Raw genomic sequence first — 23,523 nt, forward strand, 5'->3', positions numbered from 1 at the left:
GCTATAATGAACTGTAAAGTGCTGCAGAGCATTGTGTTTGGGACTGGGGGCAATTCTTTTTGACAAATTCCATTTTTTTATTTAATCTTAAATTGGTTAATAACCTCTTATTTAATGAAAGATTCAACAATGGATTTTAATCAAGTAGTTTTATTTTGCAGTTTAAATTGATTGAATCTAAATTGATTGAAAGGACTCTTCTACTGGATTAGCACAGGATAGGAAGTGTGAAGAAAGTGGACTCCTAAATTTCAAACAGAATCCTAAAGGGTGGATGCAGCCTGCCCTCATGAAATCAGTGGAAATGAAAAAGTAGAAATCTAAACTCTATCTGCTCAATCGGAACAAAATCTTGGCATAAATGCATTCGTGTAGTAAGATGGACACTGGTGGAATGTTTGCCGACTATAGATACATGCATATATTACATGTTCTAACTTAACTTGTAAAATGTTAAGATGTGCAGAATAGTAGCATCTTTGAACTCTCATCAGAAGATGGACGCTGTTAGAAAAGATCATGTACCGTTGGGAAAAGGCTGTGCAGCATCATACTGTACACAACATAATGTGGGTCAACTGGGACCAATGGGCATTAGTAATTGGACAGCAAAGAATTAGCTGCAATAATCTTAACTGGCCATTCTAGATTCTTGAAAGTAGTTTGACTTATTTCCCAAACCCACTTTGCAGTGATGTTGAATTGTAACGTACGGACTTAACTAACAAGACTACGGGCTTAAAGGTGTAGAGATCATTTAGTTCCTCAAAGGTTCTCTCTGCCACATTCAGTATTATTGATGAAGCATCAAACACCTTATTAGCTATGTAAATATAGCTATGTATACAGTAGAGTAATGTCTACCTGAGAGTAGAATGAAGCTCTCCCTCTGTGTGTGCCTTAATCAGATCGTCTCCTCGCTTCGTTGACTTAGCCGGGTTGGATGAAAGTAGATTGGGTTATATTTGTATGACGTATTTAAAAAAAATACTTCTGATATTTACTTTGACTATGGAGGAAAAGAATCGGTCATAATCTGTGTTCACGTTCACTTCTCCCATTGGAGCGAATAGACTCAGGACCTGCCGCTGGTCTCCTAAAGGGGCGGGGCAGCGGTATAACCCATGTGACACAGAAACAGGAATATGTCTCTCAGGTGGGTGTCTCTCTTATCCCCCCAGGTAAACACGGTCAGTACTGTTGCCGTTGTTTGCGCTGTTAGCACTGTTAGCGCTGTTAGAGCTGTTTGCGCTGTTATAACTGTTAGCGCTGTTAGCACTGTTAGCTTCTCGCTGCCAGCTCAGCCGTCGTGAGAGCCGTGTAGAGGCAACCACTGCTCTTTAAATACGAATCTAGCACCTCTAACAACGCTGCTAATGTAACTAGTTATCAGATTTTCTGTCATCTTTAATTTGTCATTAATGACTTTTATTAATCTATTCCTGCTCTTGGTTTTCTTTCACTATATAAACACTGCAGGTTTAGATCAGAAGACAAGTCTTGTTGTTCAGGACTCATCTACATATTGACTGGAACAAGCAGTCGTGGTATTTCTGTGGCCAAACTACAAATTAAAATGCATCCATAGTTGATCAAAAAACGGCGTTAAGTAGTATATTGTCGGTCCAACTTAATCCACTCTGCTATTGTCCTGCACCTTGGGAAACTAAGGGTTAATATCCTCTGGAGTCCAGCTGAGGATTAGGAAATGGAGGTTTAACTGCCTGTGCTAATGGTGGGTGTTTATCTCAATACTTTGTTTTGTCACTCCCCGACTCGCTCTCATTTCCGAAAGCTGTCCCTGGAGCCTCCACTCTTGTAATGGCTTAGCTTTCTGAGCGCCACAGTATGGAGGGAAAGGAATAACAAGATTCTCATTTGGGCTCCGTACACACTGCCCACAGATACATGTATAATTGGCCCTGTTTTCATTCTGCTCTGTTGTTAAATGCACTAGCTATTAGCGTGGTAGTGGTATTGGTGCTGATTTCATGTGTTTGTTTATTGTTGGAAGGTGTGCTCCTTGTTTGTTTGAGAGTGTGCACGTAAAAGTATGTGTGTACACACGAGCGTGAGTGCATGTGTGTGTGTGTGTCAGATAGATAAAGAGTGTGCTCTATCTCTCTCCCTCCCTCCCCCGTCCTCCTCTTTCTGAGTTTGGTCGTGGTTCCCCTGGGGCCCCTGTCGCAGTAATGGCCTGCTCCTGATTGCTCTGATACAGGTTAGGAATATTGGCTTTAATGATGTGTAAAATGAGCAAGCAGTGCCTGTGACATTTACAGATGGCACCGCCTTGGCCTGTTCTTCCCAACTGCTCGTTAATTCACGGGAACGGCAAGCACTTCTTTAAGTGACTGCCTGGCGCACGCACACGACACGACACAACACAACACGTCCCGCACACCATAACAATAGCTCACCTTGTGCACCTCGTCATCATTTCAGCCAAAGTGTTCACACAAATGGATGGAGGAGGAAAAAAAAAAAAGGGAGTCCTCAAGGCTGAGGAGTGTTGGCTAAGTCCTCTCTAAGGGTTCGTCACACCGGTCTCCAGAGGTCTTAGAGAGGCTTAGACAGAATAGATGCCGCGTTGCTCTGCGCCGCACAGACAGCACAGCTGGGCTCAGCACCAAACCCCCCCCCCCCCCCCCCCCCCCCCCCCGAGGTGTTAATCTGGTCCACAGGTTCCTCGGCGGTGCATCTGCTGCACGTACACAGCAGTAGAGGAATCACCGTCCTCGGGTCACTCCCTTTTCTTTCAGGTCCCACTTTTGATTTTCAGGTCAAACGAACACCTTATTAGAGGTTTTTAAATTTTGATGAACAGCTTTGCTTTTAATGGCAGCCAGTCAGTGGTGGAAGAAGTGTCAATAAAACTATTTAACAATACTCCATCAGGTACAAGACCTAAATTCAAAACCCTACTTATTAAGGCTGTTCTCAACAAAATACATTCTACGATTTTGTCGACCGATCTGTAAAACTGAGTTTCAAACAAAAGCACCACTTCTAATCTTGTTGTTTGCCAGAGATGTGCTAAAAAGTTTCTTGAAAATACGTCATTCAGCATTAAAAAGCATAAAAAAATGACTAAAGAGATCTTAGTCAACTAAGACCACAGCGACTGATTAGTCGAGTAAGAGGGGGCAGCCCCACGACTTACTTAACTGCACAGAAGTATCATCAAATCAATATCTTAAATCAATATTCATATATATATATATATATATATAATTATTTAACTATTAGTATTGATGCATCAAGAAGCATTTTATTGTTGGTTGAGGTGGTACTTTACATATTTAGTCTTGAGGGTGGGGCCCCCTTCAAAGTGTCACATGACACATCTGATAGTATTCGATAAGTTGACCTCTTTGAGTCCTTATTTAACAGTTTGTATTTAAATTAGGATGAAATCACTCTTAAAACAGCTAATAGCTCATAGACATCAGTAAAGTGATGACCTCAATCAGACACTGCTGTTGTTGGGAATCCTTAACAATGAATGTGTATAAGCTTATTGTACATGTTTTGTTTATTGTAAAATCTTAATCTGAAAAGTAAGTAATAATAGCCGTCAGATATTAAAAAGAGCAATATTTTCCTCTGCAGTATAGCTGAGTAGAAGTACAAAGTAGCATGAAATAGAATAACTTCAAAACTGTACTTAAGTTCAGTACTTGAGTAAATATACTTAGTTACTTCCCACCACTGCAGCCAGTACATTTCTGTATCTTGAAGCAATAACGTATGATTGGCTTTCTGAAGTGCAGATGTATTGCTGCTGGAAACCATCAAGTATCTGATGAACAACATCTGAGGTTCCTGAACACTTTTTATGATCCACGTAAAAGGTGGACGGAGATCTTTTTATCGGTTTCTTCCTTCTCTGCACCTCTATGGTCATTACGCTCTAATTTCCTTTTTATTATGCCATGTTAATTAAGGAAAGTCATATTTCGCTCATTCTTCACAGTCGTCTCCTCCGTTTGGCTTTAAATTGTGTTCCTCCTTGTCCGCCCACTGGCAGAGCTGCGTTAATTTATTTCTAATTGGCGAGAACTTGTTGATTGTGGGCTCGCAGATAGATCTGGTCAGGAGGTTAATGCTCACGCTAATGTGACAAGGTGATCGCTCCTCTGCTAGCCATGTGCTAACTGCGACCGTAGAGTAATAACAGAAAGCGCTAATGGCCCTTTTACAAGCTCATCATGTCAGTGTGCCTGTAAGACGGCACTGATGCCTTTGACACATTGTACATGCTCAGATTTACCGTCTCTGAGAGAAGACCACTTTGACCTCGGCATCGTGCTTACATGGAGCAGAATTACTTCGGCTTATGGTGCTGAATTGCCACGCTGTTGGACGGCATTAAAAAGTAATATCGGTGTGCTGGAGCCGCACGTAATGACAATACCGGTGTCAAACATAAAGCCTCCTGCTGCACATTGTCCTCTGTCTCTTTAGTGGCTACAGTATGTCTCGCGTGTGCATTACTATGCATGGAGAGTTAGATTTGTTTTCCCTTGTATACTCATCAGTTTAAGAAACCAGCCATCCGTTGCTTTTTTAATCTCCATAATGAAAGTGTTTTAATGCCTCCAATTTATTGCCTGGGCAGCCAACAGAATAATTAGCTTTGTTCAGGTTTTTTTTGTTGTTGTTTTTTTTTTAAAAGATGAAAACACAAGTATAACAACATTTGAGTCTGGGAGCCACAAATTATAATCAAATGCATTAGTTATTGTACCTGAAGTTATATTGGACAAGAAAATTGATTTTTACTGTATGTATTCCAATTAATCACGCTGTTTTTTTTTTTTTCTTCAAATTTAATAGTCTTTCCTTGTTTTTTGCTTTTATTCTCTGTCACTTTAAGGCTCCTTTTTAAGTTGACCATTTTGGTTTCATCAAATGGACATTTTTCTTTTTCAATCCCCACCAGTGCTTTGAAATGTCACACCCACATAAACACTTTGTCACTGTGAGTCTAAATAAAGAGACTTCCAGGGCTTTATTGATTCTTTCGTGACCCGTAGTCGATTCCACAAACTAAATCAGATAATTGAAGTTGGTGTCGAGCTAATTGGATTATTGCTTTCCCCCTGAAGAGATGGCCCTCCACCGCGGCTCAGGGATCGCTACATCAGTGGCGTCCGTCAGACATCTGTCATTTAACAGCACCGGGCTGCGTCTCGCACCAAGGAGGCTGAATTGATTATAAATACAACGTGTTGTAATTTCTTTGATTAGATGATTTGTCTGACGATCTCATCATCATCATCATCATCATCATCAGATTGCCATCATTTCATAACTACAGACATGCAGTTAAGAATTAAACACATTAATGCACAATGCATTAGTACATCAGAAGTATAAATATATTTTGTTCATTTAACACATTTTAATGTAACCTCTATTAATGATTAATGATAAAGCTGCACAGGAGAAAAAGGAATCCCCTCGTGTCTACTTGCCTCCAGTCCTCCAAACATGGTTTATGCAAATGAGATGACTATTTGCATAGACATAATTAGGTAATTACAAATCATTTGGCTATGAGCTGAAGCATGTGCACAGACCAGAGATGTTACACGAGTCACATTGTACAGTACGGAGTTAATGAATTGCCTCTGAACAGCAGAGGCATTACAGCATGTGTTGGAACATATGTCGTGTCAGACCTCTTGTTTGAAAACGACAGGTGACATTTTCATAAATCTTAGTTAAACACAAAGAGAAGACAAAAAGACGACGGCGATTCACAATTTTCAAAGCCAGTTTGAAGGCAAATTAGTTTTCATTATATCAACAAACAACAAATGCATTTAAGAAAAAGACATAAAACATGATTGGATTCATTGTAACGGACTACTTTGCATTTAACTAAGATGTTAGAAGAAGTCTCAAACATTTTCTTTCAAAATGTCAATGAAATTCTAAAATCTAGTTTGGAACGATAACTTTGGGATCTGAGCTGGAATGACCAGATTCTATGAAAATAAAAATAAGTGGTTCTTTGATAATGAGTAAAAAGTATCAGCCTGTGTACATAAAAACTGTTGGGTAGAAGTTAACTACGACTCCCAAGGTGCATTTCTACAAAAAAAAATGTGCGAACAAAACACAATTTCTCCGAAAATAAGTTGAAATAATGAACTAAACTTTCAGTAATCTTTCGAAAAAAAAACTTATTTCAGTTTTCCTGTTGATTCTGGACATTTATATATTAGGTACAGTTATATAACTTTGGGATGACTGCAAATGAAATGCTTAAAAGCCCAGTCTGCTCTGATTGGTCAGCGTTTCCCGTCCTTTCGCATTTGCGTCCTTGCAGTGTCATTTCAGCTGAGGGACTAGCTGTGTGTCAACTCCACAGAGTTTAGCAGCACTTCTACTCGTGACATCACAACTTTACCGAAGTCCTGCCGGCTCCTTAAAGGCGCAGTGTCTGAATCCAGGCTGTGTGTATTTCTCCGTGGATTGACAGTTTTGAATTTATACTTTCACAGTATTTTTATAGCACCTAGACCTGCTTTATAATAATAATACAAGACACTTTCTACCATATGGGACCTTTAAGAAAAGATAATATTGTGTGTTGCTGCTGATTGGTAATGGTCTTAAAAGTTATTCAACTCCAGCAGAAAGGAAATCCTCTGAACGTTGCTGAGTCCATTTCATCGTGCAGTCGTGCACGGATGGGCCTCAACCGCCGAGCTGTGTCGCTGCCTTGCAGAGCCTGCGCGTTGCTCAAGTACTGATTCTTTATTTATTTGTGTTTTCCAGAGCAAGAGGATTCCTTTGAGTTCATCATTGTGTCGCTGACGGGTCAGACGTGGAACTTCGAAGCCTCTACATACGAGGAGAGGGAACTGTGGGTCCAAGCCATTGAGAGCCAGATCTTCGCCAGCCTGCAGTCTTGTGAGAGCATAAAGAACAAGGTACAGTAGGTCTCATCTAATCACAGCGGCGTCATCATCCTACAATTCTGCTGCTTCATTTACACTTCCTCTTTTCCCCGTCTTTCCAACCTTTATTGACGTTCTCACCCTCCTCCCCCCCCCTCCCGCCCCTCCTCACCCACTTCAAGCTGTCACATGTGGGAGGTTGTCAGACAGGTGCACCGCAGTGTGGGGGATCTCTTATTAGAACTGACAGACATCAGAGAGAGAACACGGCTTGTGTCAGCATACTGGGGAGACACAGCCTAATTTTCATATTCATATTTTCCCTTTGAGAAACCCCGTCCCTCCCTCTCCTCGCTGGTTGTCTATGATTTGAGTCCAGCTATAATTGTTTGCCTTCTCCCTCTCTTGCCGTCATTAGTTCCTCCTGACTTGTTCTCTCCCTCATGTCTTACAGTCTCGGTTAGGCAGCCAAAGTGATGCAATGGCCATTCAGTCCACACGAAACGTGAGGGGGAACAGCTTCTGTGTGGACTGCGATGCACCCAGTGAGTATGACTCTTCATCGCAACAGCTCATTTCTCCTTGATGAAGGCCTTGTAGAGGAGGAAACAAAGAGTTTCTGTATCTGATCAAAGATGTCATATAAAAACATAAATAAAACTATGTATTGGGTTTGGGTTCACCACTAGCTCGCTCACTGCAATTGCAAGATTGGGAGATTGGATGGTTTCATCTCTCTACTCCAGTGTTGAAATGATTGCTTGTCCTTTATCACGCAGACCCAGACTGGGCCAGTCTGAACCTGGGCGCCTTGATGTGCATCGAGTGCTCCGGGATCCACAGAAACCTGGGCACCCACCTGTCTCGCGTCCGCTCCCTGGACCTGGACGACTGGCCGGTGGAGCTCAGCATGGTGATGACGGCCATCGGCAACTCCATGGCCAACAGTGTGTGGGAGGGCGCGTTGGAGGGCTACACCAAGCCGGGGAGCGACAGCACCAGGTTAGCATGCGTCTGCAAATAAAGGTGCTGCTTAATGAAGCGTGCGGAGATTATAGAACGGGGAGGCAGCGCCGTCTTCCCTACATTACCTGCCGTTTATTAGCCACCCACATTTCAGCACAGGCAGTTCACGCCGCAAAATGCTCCATAAGAAGCACCAGGGGTCCATAAATGTCAGTCTGCTGAGCCAAGAACACAGTATTTTATGTTTCAGTCCACCGTGTTCGCATTTATCACAATGCCTGTGTTTTATCCGAGTCAGTTTGTTGGTATCTCTATCCCTCCATCTCTTCATTTAAGGATGTAATATATTTTATTTCCACCAGAGTATCTGTTGTCTTGTTCGTCCGTCCTTGCACTTACCTTATTAAAAACTCTGACTAGCTCCAAATCCATGAGCACTAATCAGGAAAAGATCTTTGAATCTGAACCACATCTGAATCCAGCCTTCGTCCTTTGTTCGTGCCTGTTATCCGTGAGACTTTAAACAGCATATATGTGGAATTCTTCCAAACTTCTACAACTTAGGTAACCAAAGCTTTTACTTTTGGAACCAAACATGTAGCTCTCCATCTCTTTAAAATGCGTCTCTTTGGACTTTGTCACTTCCCCCGCACTGCCCTGCCCTAACTTACCCCAATGTCTGCTCCCGCTCCTCTGAGGTACCCAGATCCGGTAGGAGGATTGTTTATCTCTCGGTGACAGGTGAGACCTAACGTCCCAGTCTGACTAATGACCTGCTGTGTGGCTGTGCAGGTAATTAAGCACACCATTATGGCTAAACTCCACCCCGAGAGCCGGGCCCTCGGGGCCCAAGTTGCCGTGTCACATATCCATCACACAGGGCCGGGTCATCACTCAGTCTGTCACAGCAAAGACTGTCTGTAGGGTCTCCCTGGTGGCATTAGAGGGTTTTAACATCACAGCTTTGTAACTTTGTTACTAAAAGTGACATATCAAAAAAGAAACGTCGCTGCTTTCTGTTTTATTTTACTACTTCTGTCCTGCTGCTGCAGCTGTTATGGCTAAAACACATTCAAATGTAATATAATAATAATATTGTTGTTATTGTCCACCATAACCTGTACATGTAAAGTAACTTTTATGTATTCCTGATAAACTATGGGGTGCTCACAACCAGAGTATCAGTTGATACAAGTGCCCAAAGAAACGATGATTGAATAGTCATTTAAGTCAAACTAAAAAGCAAATTGAATGCTGGTTATAGCAGTTAAATGTGATTCATTTATGTTTTCCCTTATTTATTGTATTGCATTGTATTTAGTTGCAAGTCATAACATAATTAGTTTTAGGAAGATGTCACTTTGGGCTCTGGGAACTTGAGATGGGTGTAACAATTTCTGAATAAACGTTTAATCGGTTAGAGGGTTTCAATAAGAAGAACCGGATGAATTAATAAGGAAAACTATCATCAGTTTCAGGGCTACTTTCAGCCTCAACATGTCAGGTTTTTATAAGCCAATACAGAGTTTTTGCACTGAAGCTGTTAATACGTTCATCACTGTTATTTGTTTCCTTGCAAAAATAAATTGCAAGTTAACAATTATTCTTATTAGATTGAAAAAATAATAATAATACAACAGCTGTAAAACAGTAATAAGACAATGATGTGACAGGAGAACTGTGCCTTGAATCTCGTACTAATGAAATCTAATAGGGTTTGTATCTCTTTAAGGCAGGACCTCTGCTGCTTACCCACCGTAACGATCAGATGGCAGAGACAGATTACCGAAGTCAATGTCTTATAATTTCACGACGAAAATAAAATGGCAGGTTTACATTGCATGTATCTGGTCAGAGAAGAACAGCTATCATATCAGCCTTAAATTTGTTCAAACAAACCCTAATAATGACACCAATTCATATCCCATAATTAGTTTTACTCGCATCACCAGAAGCATGAGGGACGAGTTCAACCTTTACCCAAATCTGTGATGTTTGGATCACACTAATTCAGTTTTGAGTTTGTGGCGCTACAATATATAAGGATCACTTCACTGTGGAAAAGTTAAAGCAGCATAAGTGAGTACCTTAAAATACACTTCTCTATTTATTTATTTTTTTGTCGATGGAGCAGTTTCAGGATGCGCTTCAGCACATGATCACTGGACATACAGAGATAATACTTACACACCACATACTGGGACCATATGAAAAGTTTGCTAATGAACAGTTTTTCATAGTTTTTTTGTTTTGTGTTTTTTTTTCCACTCCACCGGTCGTCTCAGGCCTTTTCCTCTTGAATCCATCCTGCGCTCTCCGGCCAGTTCAGAACTGAATGATGGCCTACAGTTATTTATTGAATGGTATCTGTGCCAAAGTGCTCCACTGTGGACTTGATGAAAGATTATTGATGTTGATTCCTCTCCCTACCGCTGTCAGTCCCACGTCGCCTCGAGTAGGAAGGTTCTTCATTGTCTAAAAAATCCGATCCCTATCCCGCAGCAGCATCTCCATTAGTTTTCCCTGTCAAACAATAAATCTCATTTGCAGCATAACTAATCTCCAGACAAAACACAGCAGTTGTAAATATCATATATGGCCACTGGTCATTGAGATGCTGATGATTTTGTTGCTGATGGAGCAATGTACCCTTGTGGGGGAAACTTTGGTATCAAATTATTTAGCTTCATCACAAATGATGAATTATAACCAACTTCGTGGGATGTCGTCTTTTTCTTTCTTTTAACGCCATAAATCCTGACTCTCTTTCTGATATGCGCCTCTTATCCTGAACACATATGAGAGGATTTTAATTGTGTCACATGGGTGACATGCAGCAGCTTTGTGATGGCACCCAGGCAGGCAGTGTGTGGCTCCCGAGTCCCACTAAACATTAGTGACACCTAATCTAAACGATTCAGTAACTACCTGAATATCAACTCGGTGTCTGATTGAATGTCTCCTGCAAGACTAGTTTTACCCCCTTGCATTTTTGAGATTTAACTTAAACGCATTCATCCACAAGATTGGTTTAGCTTATGATATTCTGGATCGGGAGAACACAATGTATAGATTTGTCGTACACAGATCCGCACAGCAGCATCAGACTGATTACAGGCATCGTAATGGGCGCGGATGTGCAGGTATATACGTGGCACCTGTTTTTTAGACATTGTAGAAGAATGCATGGTTCAGCTTTCTAAGAAGGCAGCCTTCATAAAGTTGTAACTAATCGTTTTCTAGATCAGTTATAAGCCATTTATAGGGGAACATTTTGGATTACCAAGTTGTAAAAAATCCCTTTGGCTGGTGTCAATCCTTTCTAATTTTTTGGGGGGGTTGTTAATCCATCAATAAATCCCCGGGTGTGTATCACTTTCTAATAAGCCATCAAGCCTGCAGTTTGATAAGTAATTAATAAAGTCTGCAGTTGTAAGTGCTAATATTTTCCACAGAAAATAAATAAATCTGGATTTTCCAGAAGGTGAGGAGTCAGACGTGTGAAACAGCCAAAGTCATTTTTCCCCAAAAGTTCTTCTTATTCATGGATAATAACTGATCTATAGGAAATACATTACATATCAACCATTAATAAAGCCATTAGTTACAATTATATCCCATCTATAAAGGGTGCCTGATTAAAAAGCGTTGCCTGGCTGTTTTACAGTTAATGATGAATTTGTGCGAGCGCCTACATTGAGGCTGATCTCTACATTGAGGCTGATCTCTACATTGAGGCTGATCTCTACATTGAGGCTGATCTCTACATTGAGGCTGATCTCTACATTGAAGCTGATCCCTGCATTGAGGCTGATCTCTGCAGTCAGCATGTTGGAGGGGAGTCCTTCTTTTAATTAGCACCTGGGAGTCGCTGTGTTTTGCACGTCACCTCTAATTGCTTGGCGTGTTCGCGATAGAAAACACCACAGACTATTTTGACAGATACTGTGGGGGAGGTCCAACAGCTAACTTTACCCTTATCGTCTACTGGCACACACACACAGACTCACACACATACACAGACACCGGTTCTCATTTGGGGGAGATGTCCCGGAGCGTGGACGGATGTGGACGGCTATCCCTCACCGGCGCGGGCCTCTCACTGTCACCCTCTGTGGGCTCCGCGGCGCCCTCGGCCACGGGCAGGTAATAGCTCTGATGAGAGCCCTCCACTTTGTTTCAGAAATAATTTGCCGCTCCTGCCGCCTGCAGGGGCTGCGTGGTAATAAAAATGAATCACACCGCTAACCTCTCCAAACCTGGCCCCGCTGCCTCTTTTAACCCCTTCCGCTCCGGCGGTGGCACCTTCTGCTCGTCCTCCCAAAGCTGTCTGACCGCGTTTACAACAACATTCGGCGCTGTGGCCAGTAGATTTCTGTTTCTAGGATTTTGTCCACAGTGGACTCCGTCCTCCAAGTTATTCCAACTAAATAAGCGAGCAAAGCTCCGGGGCTACACACAGGTTAGGAGAGCTGGAACGCCAACTCTCAGAAGAGCTTTTAGAATAGCCGGCCTTGCCAGGAGCCCTGGTGGAGGAAGAGTAATTAATTAAGACGAATGAATGGCCGGGTCTTCCCATGTCCTCCCGCTCTCCCTCTCTAAATGAAACCCACAGGTCAGTAATTAGCCCTGTGTGGGAGAAGCGGGAACCACAGCCACTAATTGCCCACATGCCACCGGGTTTCAGACCCAGGTAGACATGGAGGAAGGTCTGAGTCATCATGGCGGAGTCTACTTAACCCGTGAATGTAGTTTTAATATGGTTAGCATTATGAAATCAGAACAGAAGTTCTTCTCTGATGATGTGAAAGAAGAAAAAAAAAGAAGAAGAGACGGCCCCTTTATGTGACCGAGAATTTGAAATGTGTTCGTGCAGCAGGCCGCATGCATAAGCAGGGCATGTGTTATCGTCCCCTCTGCTTTGTATGTGAGGCGAGGGTTCAGCAGGGGTTAACAGCATGAGCATTTAAGGGTGTTAGTCTTGCCGGCACAAAAACACAGCCACTCCATCACGAGGAGTCTGACAACCTCATTAATGTCACAATATATTCAACTCATCCCTCTGCCTGCCTACGGCACCCAGATGCTCTCCTGTTGGCCTCTCTATAGAGCTCAGCACAACAACCTTTTGAATTCTGGTCATCTGTTCGGGGGCCGCGCTCTGGAAGCGAGAAAAGCGGCAGCGATTCCACTTGTGAAAATATTTGTCTTAATTCTTTCGCAGCTGTTGTTCTCTGAGCGGAGCGTAGCGTGTCTACACTGTACCCACTGGCCCACGGGACGCCTTATTTAGCACTTTTGCGGCGGCGTTTACTGTGCTGCGCCTTCATTTCTGGCCCTTAGCAACCTTTGATGCTTTGGGGCCCAGCTTTCTGTCCCTGTTGTGTGCGCTTTTTTTTTCTTCTTCTTCTTTTTTGTCATCTCAGTCGTTTTCCCTCCGAGCCCCCTCTCTGTCTTTCTGCTGCTGTCCCTCTTCCTCACTCTTCTGTGTCTTCCCTCCCCTCTGCTTGTGGAAGTGAAGCCGCTGGCTGCATGGGAATCGGTCCCATACAAGTTGCCCACCCCCACTGTGAGGTCTGTTCAGGCTGGTCAAACCCCAAGTCCCCCCCCCCCCCCCCCCCCAACCAACCACCACCACCACCATTTCTCCCCTTCACTGCGTCTATTTGATGTGTCCGCAGTGAATTCGGATCCTCGGGGAAGAGTAGGAGGAGCTCCAGAGGCTTTGATTGTTTAGGAGGACTCGGTATGTGTTTGAAAGATGGGCGAGTGGTGGGACGGACATCCTCCTCTTCCTATGGACCAATGCACCTTTATTGCAGGCAGTCAGATTGGTCATTCTGTGGCTCCACCCCCGCCGTCTCAGTTTCCCTTCCCTTCTTATAAATTCCCGTTCGCCTTTTGTCTTTCAGGCTTGACTAATTATCCTTGTTTGTCCCTCTTTATTTGAATTCAGTCATGTGTTCTTGACTCCGTGGGCTGGGTTTAGGAGAATCATTCCGCCATTTGCCACTTAATTAAGTCAGGGTCAGGATCCATTGCTCAACGGAGAGCTGAAAGGACAGAGCTCTAATAGAATTATAAAAGAGGCCTTTCTCTACTGTTAAGGCTGCCTTTATCGAGGTGGCTTCTACGTAGTCAAATGAAAGGGGACACCAGCTCTGGACAGGAGCCCATTTCCACTTTAGACTCTGCGAGCATTTTGATGTTTGTCCCGAGACTTCTTTCGCATGAAATCTTAACGATGTAAAAGTGAAACGATGATTATCGGCTTCGCGATAACTCTGAATGATGGGAGGAAGATTTGGGGCGAAGCAAACGCCAGCTTGTTTTTACTTGAAAGAGACACAGGCATTTTTATTGGGAACTTTAAGCTCCCCTCTGTCCCCTCAGCAACAGAGAGATTTCCAACAAGCATGTGCTCGAGCCAGGGTGGTGTCTGTTGGTGCCCATGCCTGGATGTGTGTGTGTGTGTGTGTGTGTGTGTGTGTGTGTGTGTGTGTGTGTGTGTGTATATAAGAGTAACCATCAGTTCAATTTCCTAAATATCCCCCCATGCTGTGAAAATTCACTCTCCTTTCCCTCTCCACCTCCCCTCCTACTCCGTCCTGGCGCTTTGACATGCTAAATCTGCTGATTTTATTTTTCTTCCTCCTGCGGTGAGGAAGTGTCCTTTTCAAGGGTCTCAGTTTTCCCCCTGACTGTCTAAACCCGACCTCTGTTTGGATTGTTTTTTCTATTTCAAACAAAAGACAGAGGCAGGATTACCATTTCACTTCCTTTCACGCTCTGGCTTTCAAGTGGCAGAGGTTTAGGAATTCCCCCCCCCCCCCCCAAAAAAAAAAACCAACAAAAAACCACTGTCCGGCTGGTTTTGCTTTTTATTTTTCGTAAAAGTAGACGACGTAAAAATAACTGCGGTTGAACTGAGAGCTCAGCATCAGCAGTGAGTGAGGCCTTGTTTTCCCCTGCAGGTCTTCGGGGCTGATTTTTGTAGCGGAGGCTAACAAAGTGTCCTCAGGGCTCCTTTCTGAGATGTTGACGTCTTCTTAATGGCTCTCCTCAGCCTTTTTGTTTCACATCTCGGTGCTAACTTTCTGCCTCATTTAGCTCATATCAATTCACTGGGCTCTACAGATTCAGCATCTCATTCATGGTCCAGCTTTCTGAAACAAACTTTGGACAACAGCTCTAAGTGATTGATTTTAACCACGCTCAGATTTTTGTTAAGGGTTCTAGATTTTTTTGTGCCTTGAGGATTACAGTTAGTTAGAGAGTTTTTAAACATACTTTATCCTCTTGGGCAGTGGAAAAAAAACACTTGTTTTCAAAGAGTCCACCGGAAATAAGAGGGGAGGGCAGGACGGCCCCTTCCTGTTCTGAGCAGTCCTCTGGTTCTAAGGCCAATTGATTTGCTAACAGGCTTGTCCACACATAATGACTGAGTAGGGATTGATGGAGGTCTTACACCATAAAACTCTGAGCCACTGCAATTGCCTGCCATTAGGGCTGTATTGTTGCTCACATAATACCCCGTATATACCCTTAAGAAAAGATTGTCTGATGGGGTAAATGGGTAAAGGACTTTCCCCTCCACATTTTCCTCGAGGTCATAATAAAAATGCACCCGTATGCTTATAAACGCAATAGAGTTAGGACTATTTTAAAGATGTGGGTTAGGTTGCTTTACGAGCTTCCGGTGGCGTTTCGCAGTTAATCAATCCGTGCCGGGGAGCTGATAAAGACCTGCACCTCTTCCATCATATCCTTAACTCCTGCAGTTAGGGCCGGTGCCAGGCTCCTCTGTGCAAGACAGACTGCTCTGTGAAGTGAGCCTGGCAGCTGACATATGAGTCTGAAAATGGTTGCTGTCTGTGGTAAGTTGGCAGCCCTGACACCTAGCTGCTATAAGGTCGTAATAGAGGAGAGTGACTAATGTTGAACTGGCTACTATTGTTAAAGCTGCTGCTGTAATTGAAAATGTGCTATTTGGGGACATGCTCAGGTCAGTTCACACAAATGACGAGATTACCTATTTGTCTCTTTTATTTTCTAGTGGTTCTAGTTTTGGGTTTTTACTCAAGCAGGTTTTTGAGATATCACCCTGACATTATCCTAATTGCACTTTTTCAGCAGGCACTAAATCATCATTAGAAAGTCTATCCGGCGAGGTCTGTGGGTTATCTAGAGGAACTATAGGGCCTTGTTGCAGGAGGGAGATTCTGCTGTTTATTTATTTTTTTATATAAGGATAAGGCTGGAAATATTCTTGATTTTTCAAATTTTCTACAAATCCCATGAAAAGTTCAGACCTAACGATAAGTTGGTTTTGCTCAACAGTTTTGTCTAAGTAGCCAAACCCCGATACAGTTTATTACTCAGTGCCATAGACCTTCAGTGAGCCTCACTGTGTGACATGTTCCTTCATTATGACGAACATGGACACTCTACTTTATTTTAGGTTGGTCCCACATACACCGTCCTGCTGCTGTTAACTCACTAGAGCACCAAATGTGTATTGATCCGCAGCTGGAAATAGTCCCCAACAAATGCTCTATTTACTCCTGTTTGAGTAACAGTTAGTAAAAACTACAGTGTTCTGCCGTTTTAAGAAATTACTGAGCCTTTTTAAAAAATGTAACCAAAAATTTGTGGGCTGGTTTTAGGACTTAAGTTTTTAGTCAAAGTGAGCACAAGGCTGAGAGCCAAAGACAGTACAGGAAGATACAAATAAATATTGAGAAAAGGACAAACATATTGTTGCTTTGAGGGTGAAACAGAAATCCCAAAAAGAATCACTCAAGTAAAACCAAATGTGTGTGTGTGTGTGGCTAAATAGGGCTTTTGTAAATTGGGGGGAACCAACCCTTTAATATATGATGATAAATATATAATTGAATGTGTAGATGGGATGTTTCTGGTTGATGTTGGTAATTAAGTTGTACCGTTGGAGTTTGTTGTCACTGTGATTATGATGAAACGGAATTGAAGTGAGCTTGATTGTCAGCTTGCACTTGGCTGCAAAGCCTCGGCCCGTTGATAGAGAGTCCCATGAGAGCCTTGTCGCTCTCGCCAGCGTCGCCGCTTCAACTTATCCGTGCAAACCTTCTCCTTTCTGTCACTCACCCACGAATCCAAACAACAGCCTCTTTCTGCTCCCCTTATCACGCCGGCTGACAGGGTCGCGGGGTTAGTGCCACACTGGGCATGCTCAGTCATTCACATATTGATATTGATTTTTTTTTTCCCTCTTTCTTATTTGGACAGTTTGTATGTGGGCAGAGAATGAAATGGGGGGGGGGGGGGTCAAGATGGAGAGCAATAGATATAATTCTGCCTGGCGATAGAGGACGGAGCCTTCCCTCTGCCTCTATTCTCTGCTGCATGTTGGAGTGGAGGAGCCCCACATCCCGCCGTCCCTCTCTGGCTGCCATTCAGCCCCATCGATCTGACTCAGGGCCCAGCCGCCCCGAGGGAGACCGGGGCTTTGGAGACACACACTGCCTCTTTTGTGGAGGGAATCCACCGGTTCAGACTGACAGCCGACAGCGCTGATAAAAAAATACGTCCCCCTCCTTCCTGTATTGTCAGCAGCAGACACGCTGTTCGAGATGTGTAACCTTTAGAAAGCCGGCCAGGCTCTAACCGTCTTGCTGTCGACCTTAATCACTAGAAAAGTGGAATATTGCCCAAAGCATCGCAGCCTTTGGCATTCTCTCATCTCTGCAGCCAATCTCGCTGTATCATTTCCCGCTTTGATATAGAGGAAGCTAGTGGCTTTCCTGTGCTCTAATAATTTAGAAACAACACTTAAGTGAGTCTCTAAGACCAATTACTTCAACACTTCCTGTGTGTGTCCACATTCTACCTTTTCCACATGGCTTTGTCTCAAGATCACTGCCTCTGGCTTATGAGATACTGTACGTGTGTAAAAGTTCTTTGACTTTTAACGCTAAGTTGTTCATAGTCGTGCACATATGTTCGCCATGATTTACCCCCGCCATGACCTGCAGCGTCCCTGTCATTCACTTCTCTCCAGGGAGGAGAAGGAGCGCTGGATCCGAGCCAAGTACGAGCAGAAGCTGTTCCTGGTGGGGCTGCCCCAGTCCGACGTGCCCCTGGGGCAGCAGCTGCTTCGGGCGGTGGTGGAGGACGACCTGAGGTTGGTGGTGGTGCTGCTGGCCCACGGCACCAAGGAGGAGGTTAACGAGACCTACGGGGACGGAGACGGACGCACCGCTCTGCACCTCTCCTGCGCCATGGCCAACGTGGTGATCACACAGCTGCTCATCTGGGTGAGTTGGCCTCTCCGGCGTTTGAGGGCGAACGGTCAGAGGTGGACGAACGTTGTTATTGGAGGCATTTAGTGTTCGGCCAAGCGATTTAGGAGTTTAAGTGTGAAAAGAAAGACTTCCCAACAACCAGCAAACCTCTTCAACTACTTTAACTCTTTAATTACCAGATGTGCCAGTTTCTCATTACAAGTTTGTCCCCCACACACCAAGTGTCTAAAAATGTTAAATTATTTGGATTTTCATTGTTCATAGTTGGCTGTTTAATTATATTTTCTGCAAGTTTAATTTAAAAGGAGCAGTTCCTTAAAGGGAGTAACTGCCTATAAAACTTAACACAACTAACTAAACTCTAACTAAAATAAATGTCTCAGCTACAGTTGGTGTTAGATTGCACACTTCTTTCCAAGAAACACCCGAGGAAAGTGCTAAGAATCTGCACACTCGTAAAATAAAGCGTTACCATTTATTTCCCAACCTGACCGTTTCAATGCTGTTTTAAAGCTCGCTACAAGCTGTTAGGAATAAATGAGATATACTGAATCATCTATTTATTTTGTTGGCCGTGACAGTAGTCCATTTTAAGTCTAAAAATATAGCATTTACCGTGTTAATTCCCAGAAGGATGCTAATAACCCCAATTTTGAACAGAAAATACATCTACTTCAGTGGTAACTTAAGCTGCGAATAACATGTGTGGCAAGAATTGTTCAAAATTGCAAAAAACGTATTTTGAATTCTTGACACGATTCAATAGATCCAAGACTTCCCAAGGTTTGAATAATTCACCGAATATAAGAATTATTTTTTGCAGTTTTTATGAAGTGAAGAGACGAGCAGATACAGAATATACTGTATATTTAATATTGTCAAATAATGTCATACAACTATCAAGAAGCTAAAGTATGCATAAGGCTCATTGCTCACGTTTTACATGTTAAATGTAAAACAGTTTTCTCTTTTGTCATGCTTAATTGTTTTCCCTCTATAAAAGCTGTACACTGACAGTCCATTCAAGTTCAGGACAACCACATAATTCTGTTTCAAGTAAAACAGAAACCAAAACCCAGACATGCTCAGACATTAGATGGAAATAGTAGCCACATACTCACTATGACTCGCCCAAAAGTTTTTGTGCGACCTGTTCGAGGAAGATCAGTGCAGGTTGCAGTAAACAAAGATGTCTTGCGAGTGACGCAGCTCTGATTGTAGACAGTGAAGAGAAAAATGGAGGAAGAAAAGGCAGAAACTAAAATGAGCTTCTGAGTAGAATCAGAAAGAATAGTGCAGTGCTTGCATTGCATTTTGTATTAAATCAAATAAAGCATATTAAATGGAATTTTCATACTGTTTGTAAGACCATTTATTAAATTAAATCTTGATAAATGTCTGTTAATTCCTTGGAATTTCCCCCAAATAAATACAAATCTTATATCTGATCTGCCTTTCCTACCCATCATCTTCTCCCTCAGTACGGTGTGGACGTGAAGAGTCGTGACGCTCGTGGTCAGACCACACTGTCCTACGCCCGGCGAGCCGGCAGCCAGGAGTGCGCCGACATCTTACTTCAGCACGGCTGCCCCAACGACACGAGCAGCCTGACGTCGGTGGCCACGCCCAACATGAGCCGCCGCAACCCCAACCCCAACATCAACAACAACAACGCCCAGTGTGAGCTCAACCGCAGCATCAGCATCATGTAGGAGCCGATGAGCAGCCGCGGACAAACGCACGAAAGAGCCCGAAACCCGCTCGCCCCTTCCCCAGCATTTCCTCCTCTGTGTGACCCAGAATCAGTACCAACGGAGAGAAATCCGGAGCGACGGACTCATTGTTTATATTCCACTATGCCGAAAGAAGTGGCTGTTCAGACATTGTACATTGTTTGTTTTATATTATTATTTTGTATTCGTTAAATTTGTTCAATCTTGGTCTGAAATGATCACGATCAGCTTTAAGCTCTTTGTTTTTTAAGCGCCAACCAAACAAATGACTTACTTTTGCATTCGTACCTTCCCTACGAAAAGCATTTCCCTAATGCTTGAACATTTCCTCTTTATGTCTTCCCCTTCCGCGACGCGAACTGGTTTTATAATGAGCTTGAAATGAGAAACTTCCTTCAAATTTCCAAGGCTAAGCATAATAACATAAAACTGTGAGGAATAGTAGTACAAGTGACAAAACACTGATGTGGGAAAGAAACTAAACCTTCCGTGATCTCAATGGCTGTTGCAGCTTTAGTAATGATGCATGTCTTCAACACGGCGATCAAACTCGTGACACACTTTTCATATACAAAGGCAAAGCAATTATAATTGAAGAGTCCAAATGATTTAGACACTTAATTCACAGGAAAATGGATTTGGATCATCATAAAGGAGTTGATTGCAGAATTCCTATCGGGGGGAGAAAGTGAGTCATTTCCTTCGCCTCCCTTGTCGTGATCCTCCAGTGAAAGTGTCCGTGACTATAAAGGAATTAAGGGGCACAATGTTTTATGACCATCGAGCCACGTGGCTTCATAACCGTGCCTCTTCAATCAAAATTCATTCAAACTCAAACGTTTGATTGAAACAATGAAAATCGTACCATTAACAACGTCTTTGTTGGAGTAATTTTTCCCCGATTGACTAGATTGTGCTGTTGATTGTTTGACATAGATAGATACTGGAATATCCATTCTCCTCCTGTGGCCAAAAAGGCTGTAGACGCGGTACTCTCGAGAGTGTTTCCTCTTTTGTTGCTGTGAAATACACATATGGTACTGTGTGTGTGTGTGTGTGTGTGTGTGTGTGTGTGTGTGTGTGTGTGTGTGTGTGTGTGTGTGTGTGTGTGTGTGTGTGTGTGTGTGTGTGTGTGTGTGTGTGTGTGTGTGTGTGTGTGGGCGCGCGCGCGCGTCTGTTCAACACGCGCGGGCTTACCTTATCTGTGACCGCGTGCAGCAGAGAGCGACCGGGCATTTCTGTTCATAAACCTCGAGGAGACACCTGCAGTGCAAGATGAACATAACTGTGTTTTAATGTACAGCCGTCTGTAAAAAAAAAAGTAGTTCTTGTTCATTCACCTTACTCCTTATAAGAAACAGTCTCTGACTTTCCTTTTTTCCTTAAACCTGTGTGTCAGCCTAAGAAGCGGGGAGTTAACAAAAATGCATTCAAGTGACTAAGACATTTAGGGATTAAAAATGAGCAAAAGGAGATTCATAGAGGGACGTTACAATAGTTTGACTCTTTGCGTTAATACAAATGTACAGTATTCCACTGACATGTTAAGCAGATTAATTTATAGTAACGATAAGGAGTTGCAGTTGGCACAATGTCTGCCGTGATTTTTTTTTCCTTTTTGTTCAACTGCCATTTTTAAGGTTTTTAACCATCTTGATTTTATGGGTTTACAAAGGCAGGATGAGTGTTTACAGAGCAAGTTTTTGTACCTTATGTTCAGGATTCTGTTTCATGTTTTTGAAGATGTGGTCAAAAGAAGATGTTTGCAAATCATTGAGATAACGATATAGTAAAAGAATACTTTGACATTTTCTGGAAATATGCTTTCTTGATCAGAAGATCGATGGCACTCTCAGGTCTGTGTGTTTCATTCGGAGCTGGTGCCAGGAGACGATTAGCTTAGCCTAGCAAACAGTTAGCCCAGCTTAGCATAAAGTTGCACCACGTTACTCACTCTAAAATCACAAGTTGTCATTTTTTACATTTTAGTTTTTGTTCAAATTAAAACAAACAAGAAAGAGCATGTTTAATTTTAAGCTCCAGAGGTGTTTGTAGGCAGATTTTCGAACACGCTAACTCTATCTCCCTGCTCACGGTCTTTATGCTAGCTAGGCTAAGCTAACAGCCTCCTGGCTCTATCTAGCTCCATACTCAACGCACAGGCAGGCCCGTGGCGTTGACCTTCTCATCTAACTCTCAGCAAGAAAGCAAATAAGCACATTTCCCAAAATGTCTTTCTATTTCTTTGAGACATCCCAAAACCGACCACAGGTTCAACCAGTTAGCTTGAGATGTATTTGTTACTGTGCAGTGGTACCAGCCTTATTTCTGATTTCTACTTGACCCACTTATTTCAATGAGTACATTTCAGAAGGAGTTTAAAGTGTATAGTGATTACCTGAACCCTTATTTACATAATGTAGATGATGAAGAAAACACTAGAGACCTGCCCCCCCCCTTGACACAACATGGACGTGTAAATATTAGCTTCATGCTTTTATCTGAAGACGAGCTCCTCCTAGAGAAACAAGCTAAACTGGTTTTAGGTCAACGGTCCCTTTTGACCCACGAACCATATTTTGATATGTTGTTTTTTTTCTGTTTCTCCTTAGGCATATTTTTAAGGTACTTCTGTTAGGTGTCGACATGAACCTACCACCTTTGGTACTTGTGTATAATGATGTACATTTGACATATTTATAATGCAGTTTGTAAATATCTTTTTTTTGTTTTTTGTTTTGTTGTTGTTCAAGTTAATTTTCCTATTGTAATTCCTTTTACGTTGAGAACGTGAAACGAAGCAAAAGCTAAAGAGTAACTTGTTGTACGCTTGGATGCTCAGCTGACTGTTGACCTATTAATAAACACTCAAATAAAACGATGTAGCCTTCCCTGCATTTAGGGGAAAATCAACACATCTGTCTAGTGTGTGTGTGTGTGTTCATCCGTCATCCATCAGTGCATGAACTTCTGACGAGGTGAGACTCTCTTTCAAATTAAAAGCATCACTATCCCTTCATCCAGCACTGCCATTTCATGTTCTTCCCCTTTTGCATGTTCCTTCATCAAACTCCCCGGAGAAATCCCGGATCATCACCGGAAGGAGTTCCCGTGAATGTGTCCGAGGCAAATCATCCGAGCCTGCCTGGAGGTAAGTTAAGCAGCCTCTCTCCACTTCCTGCTTGTGGGACCCCCAACAGTTCGCTGAAAGAGGATTAAGATAAAGAAGCCGGGCTTAGTGTCAGGCAGCACAACGCCGTGGGGAAAAGTGAAAGGTCTCAGTGTCGAGAGGAGTCGAGCCCTCACTAATCTACTTCTTATTTCCTGCTAATCTGGTCTCAGCATATCTTCATCCCCTTCCTCTCTCTGTTGGCCGGCTTTGTCTGAGCCTCATCACCTGGTTTCTCTTCAGTGTGTCCTCTTCCTTCCTCTGCGCTGGCCTGACATGGAGCCACAATCCTCAGGGTCACGCTTTAAAGCCCCCGAAAACCTTTTTTTATCAGTCAGCTTCCTTTCTAGCACTAATGGGGTCCTGCCTAAATAAACATAGTGGATATTTCACATGAAAGATTTCTGTTTCTCTGATCTCTTCTCACTGGTTTGAAGTGGGCGTGGCTCAGAAAAAGG

General features: G+C 43.0%; 1 protein-coding gene across 2 annotated transcripts in view; it reads left to right on the top strand.

The window, feature by feature from the left end:
- Positions 1-22,811, top strand: part of agap3 (ArfGAP with GTPase domain, ankyrin repeat and PH domain 3) — a 113,676-nt gene extending 90,865 nt beyond the window's left edge. For both annotated transcript variants that reach the window (XM_068737745.1, XM_068737744.1), the window contains exons 14-18: positions 6,793-6,947; positions 7,369-7,459; positions 7,694-7,916; positions 17,920-18,175; positions 19,645-22,811. In XM_068737745.1, coding sequence (XP_068593846.1) covers positions 6,793-6,947; positions 7,369-7,459; positions 7,694-7,916; positions 17,920-18,175; positions 19,645-19,875 — 956 coding nt within the window. In that variant the 3' untranslated portion in view covers positions 19,876-22,811. The remainder of the gene's footprint in view (positions 1-6,792; positions 6,948-7,368; positions 7,460-7,693; positions 7,917-17,919; positions 18,176-19,644) is intronic.
- The last annotated feature ends 712 nt before the right edge of the window (positions 22,812-23,523 follow it).

This window comes from Cebidichthys violaceus, unplaced genomic scaffold (assembly GCF_023349555.1).
Source record: "Cebidichthys violaceus isolate CVI_PGR_0920_01 unplaced genomic scaffold, fCebVio1.0.p SCAF_8, whole genome shotgun sequence".
Lineage (NCBI taxonomy): Eukaryota > Metazoa > Chordata > Actinopteri > Perciformes > Stichaeidae > Cebidichthys > Cebidichthys violaceus.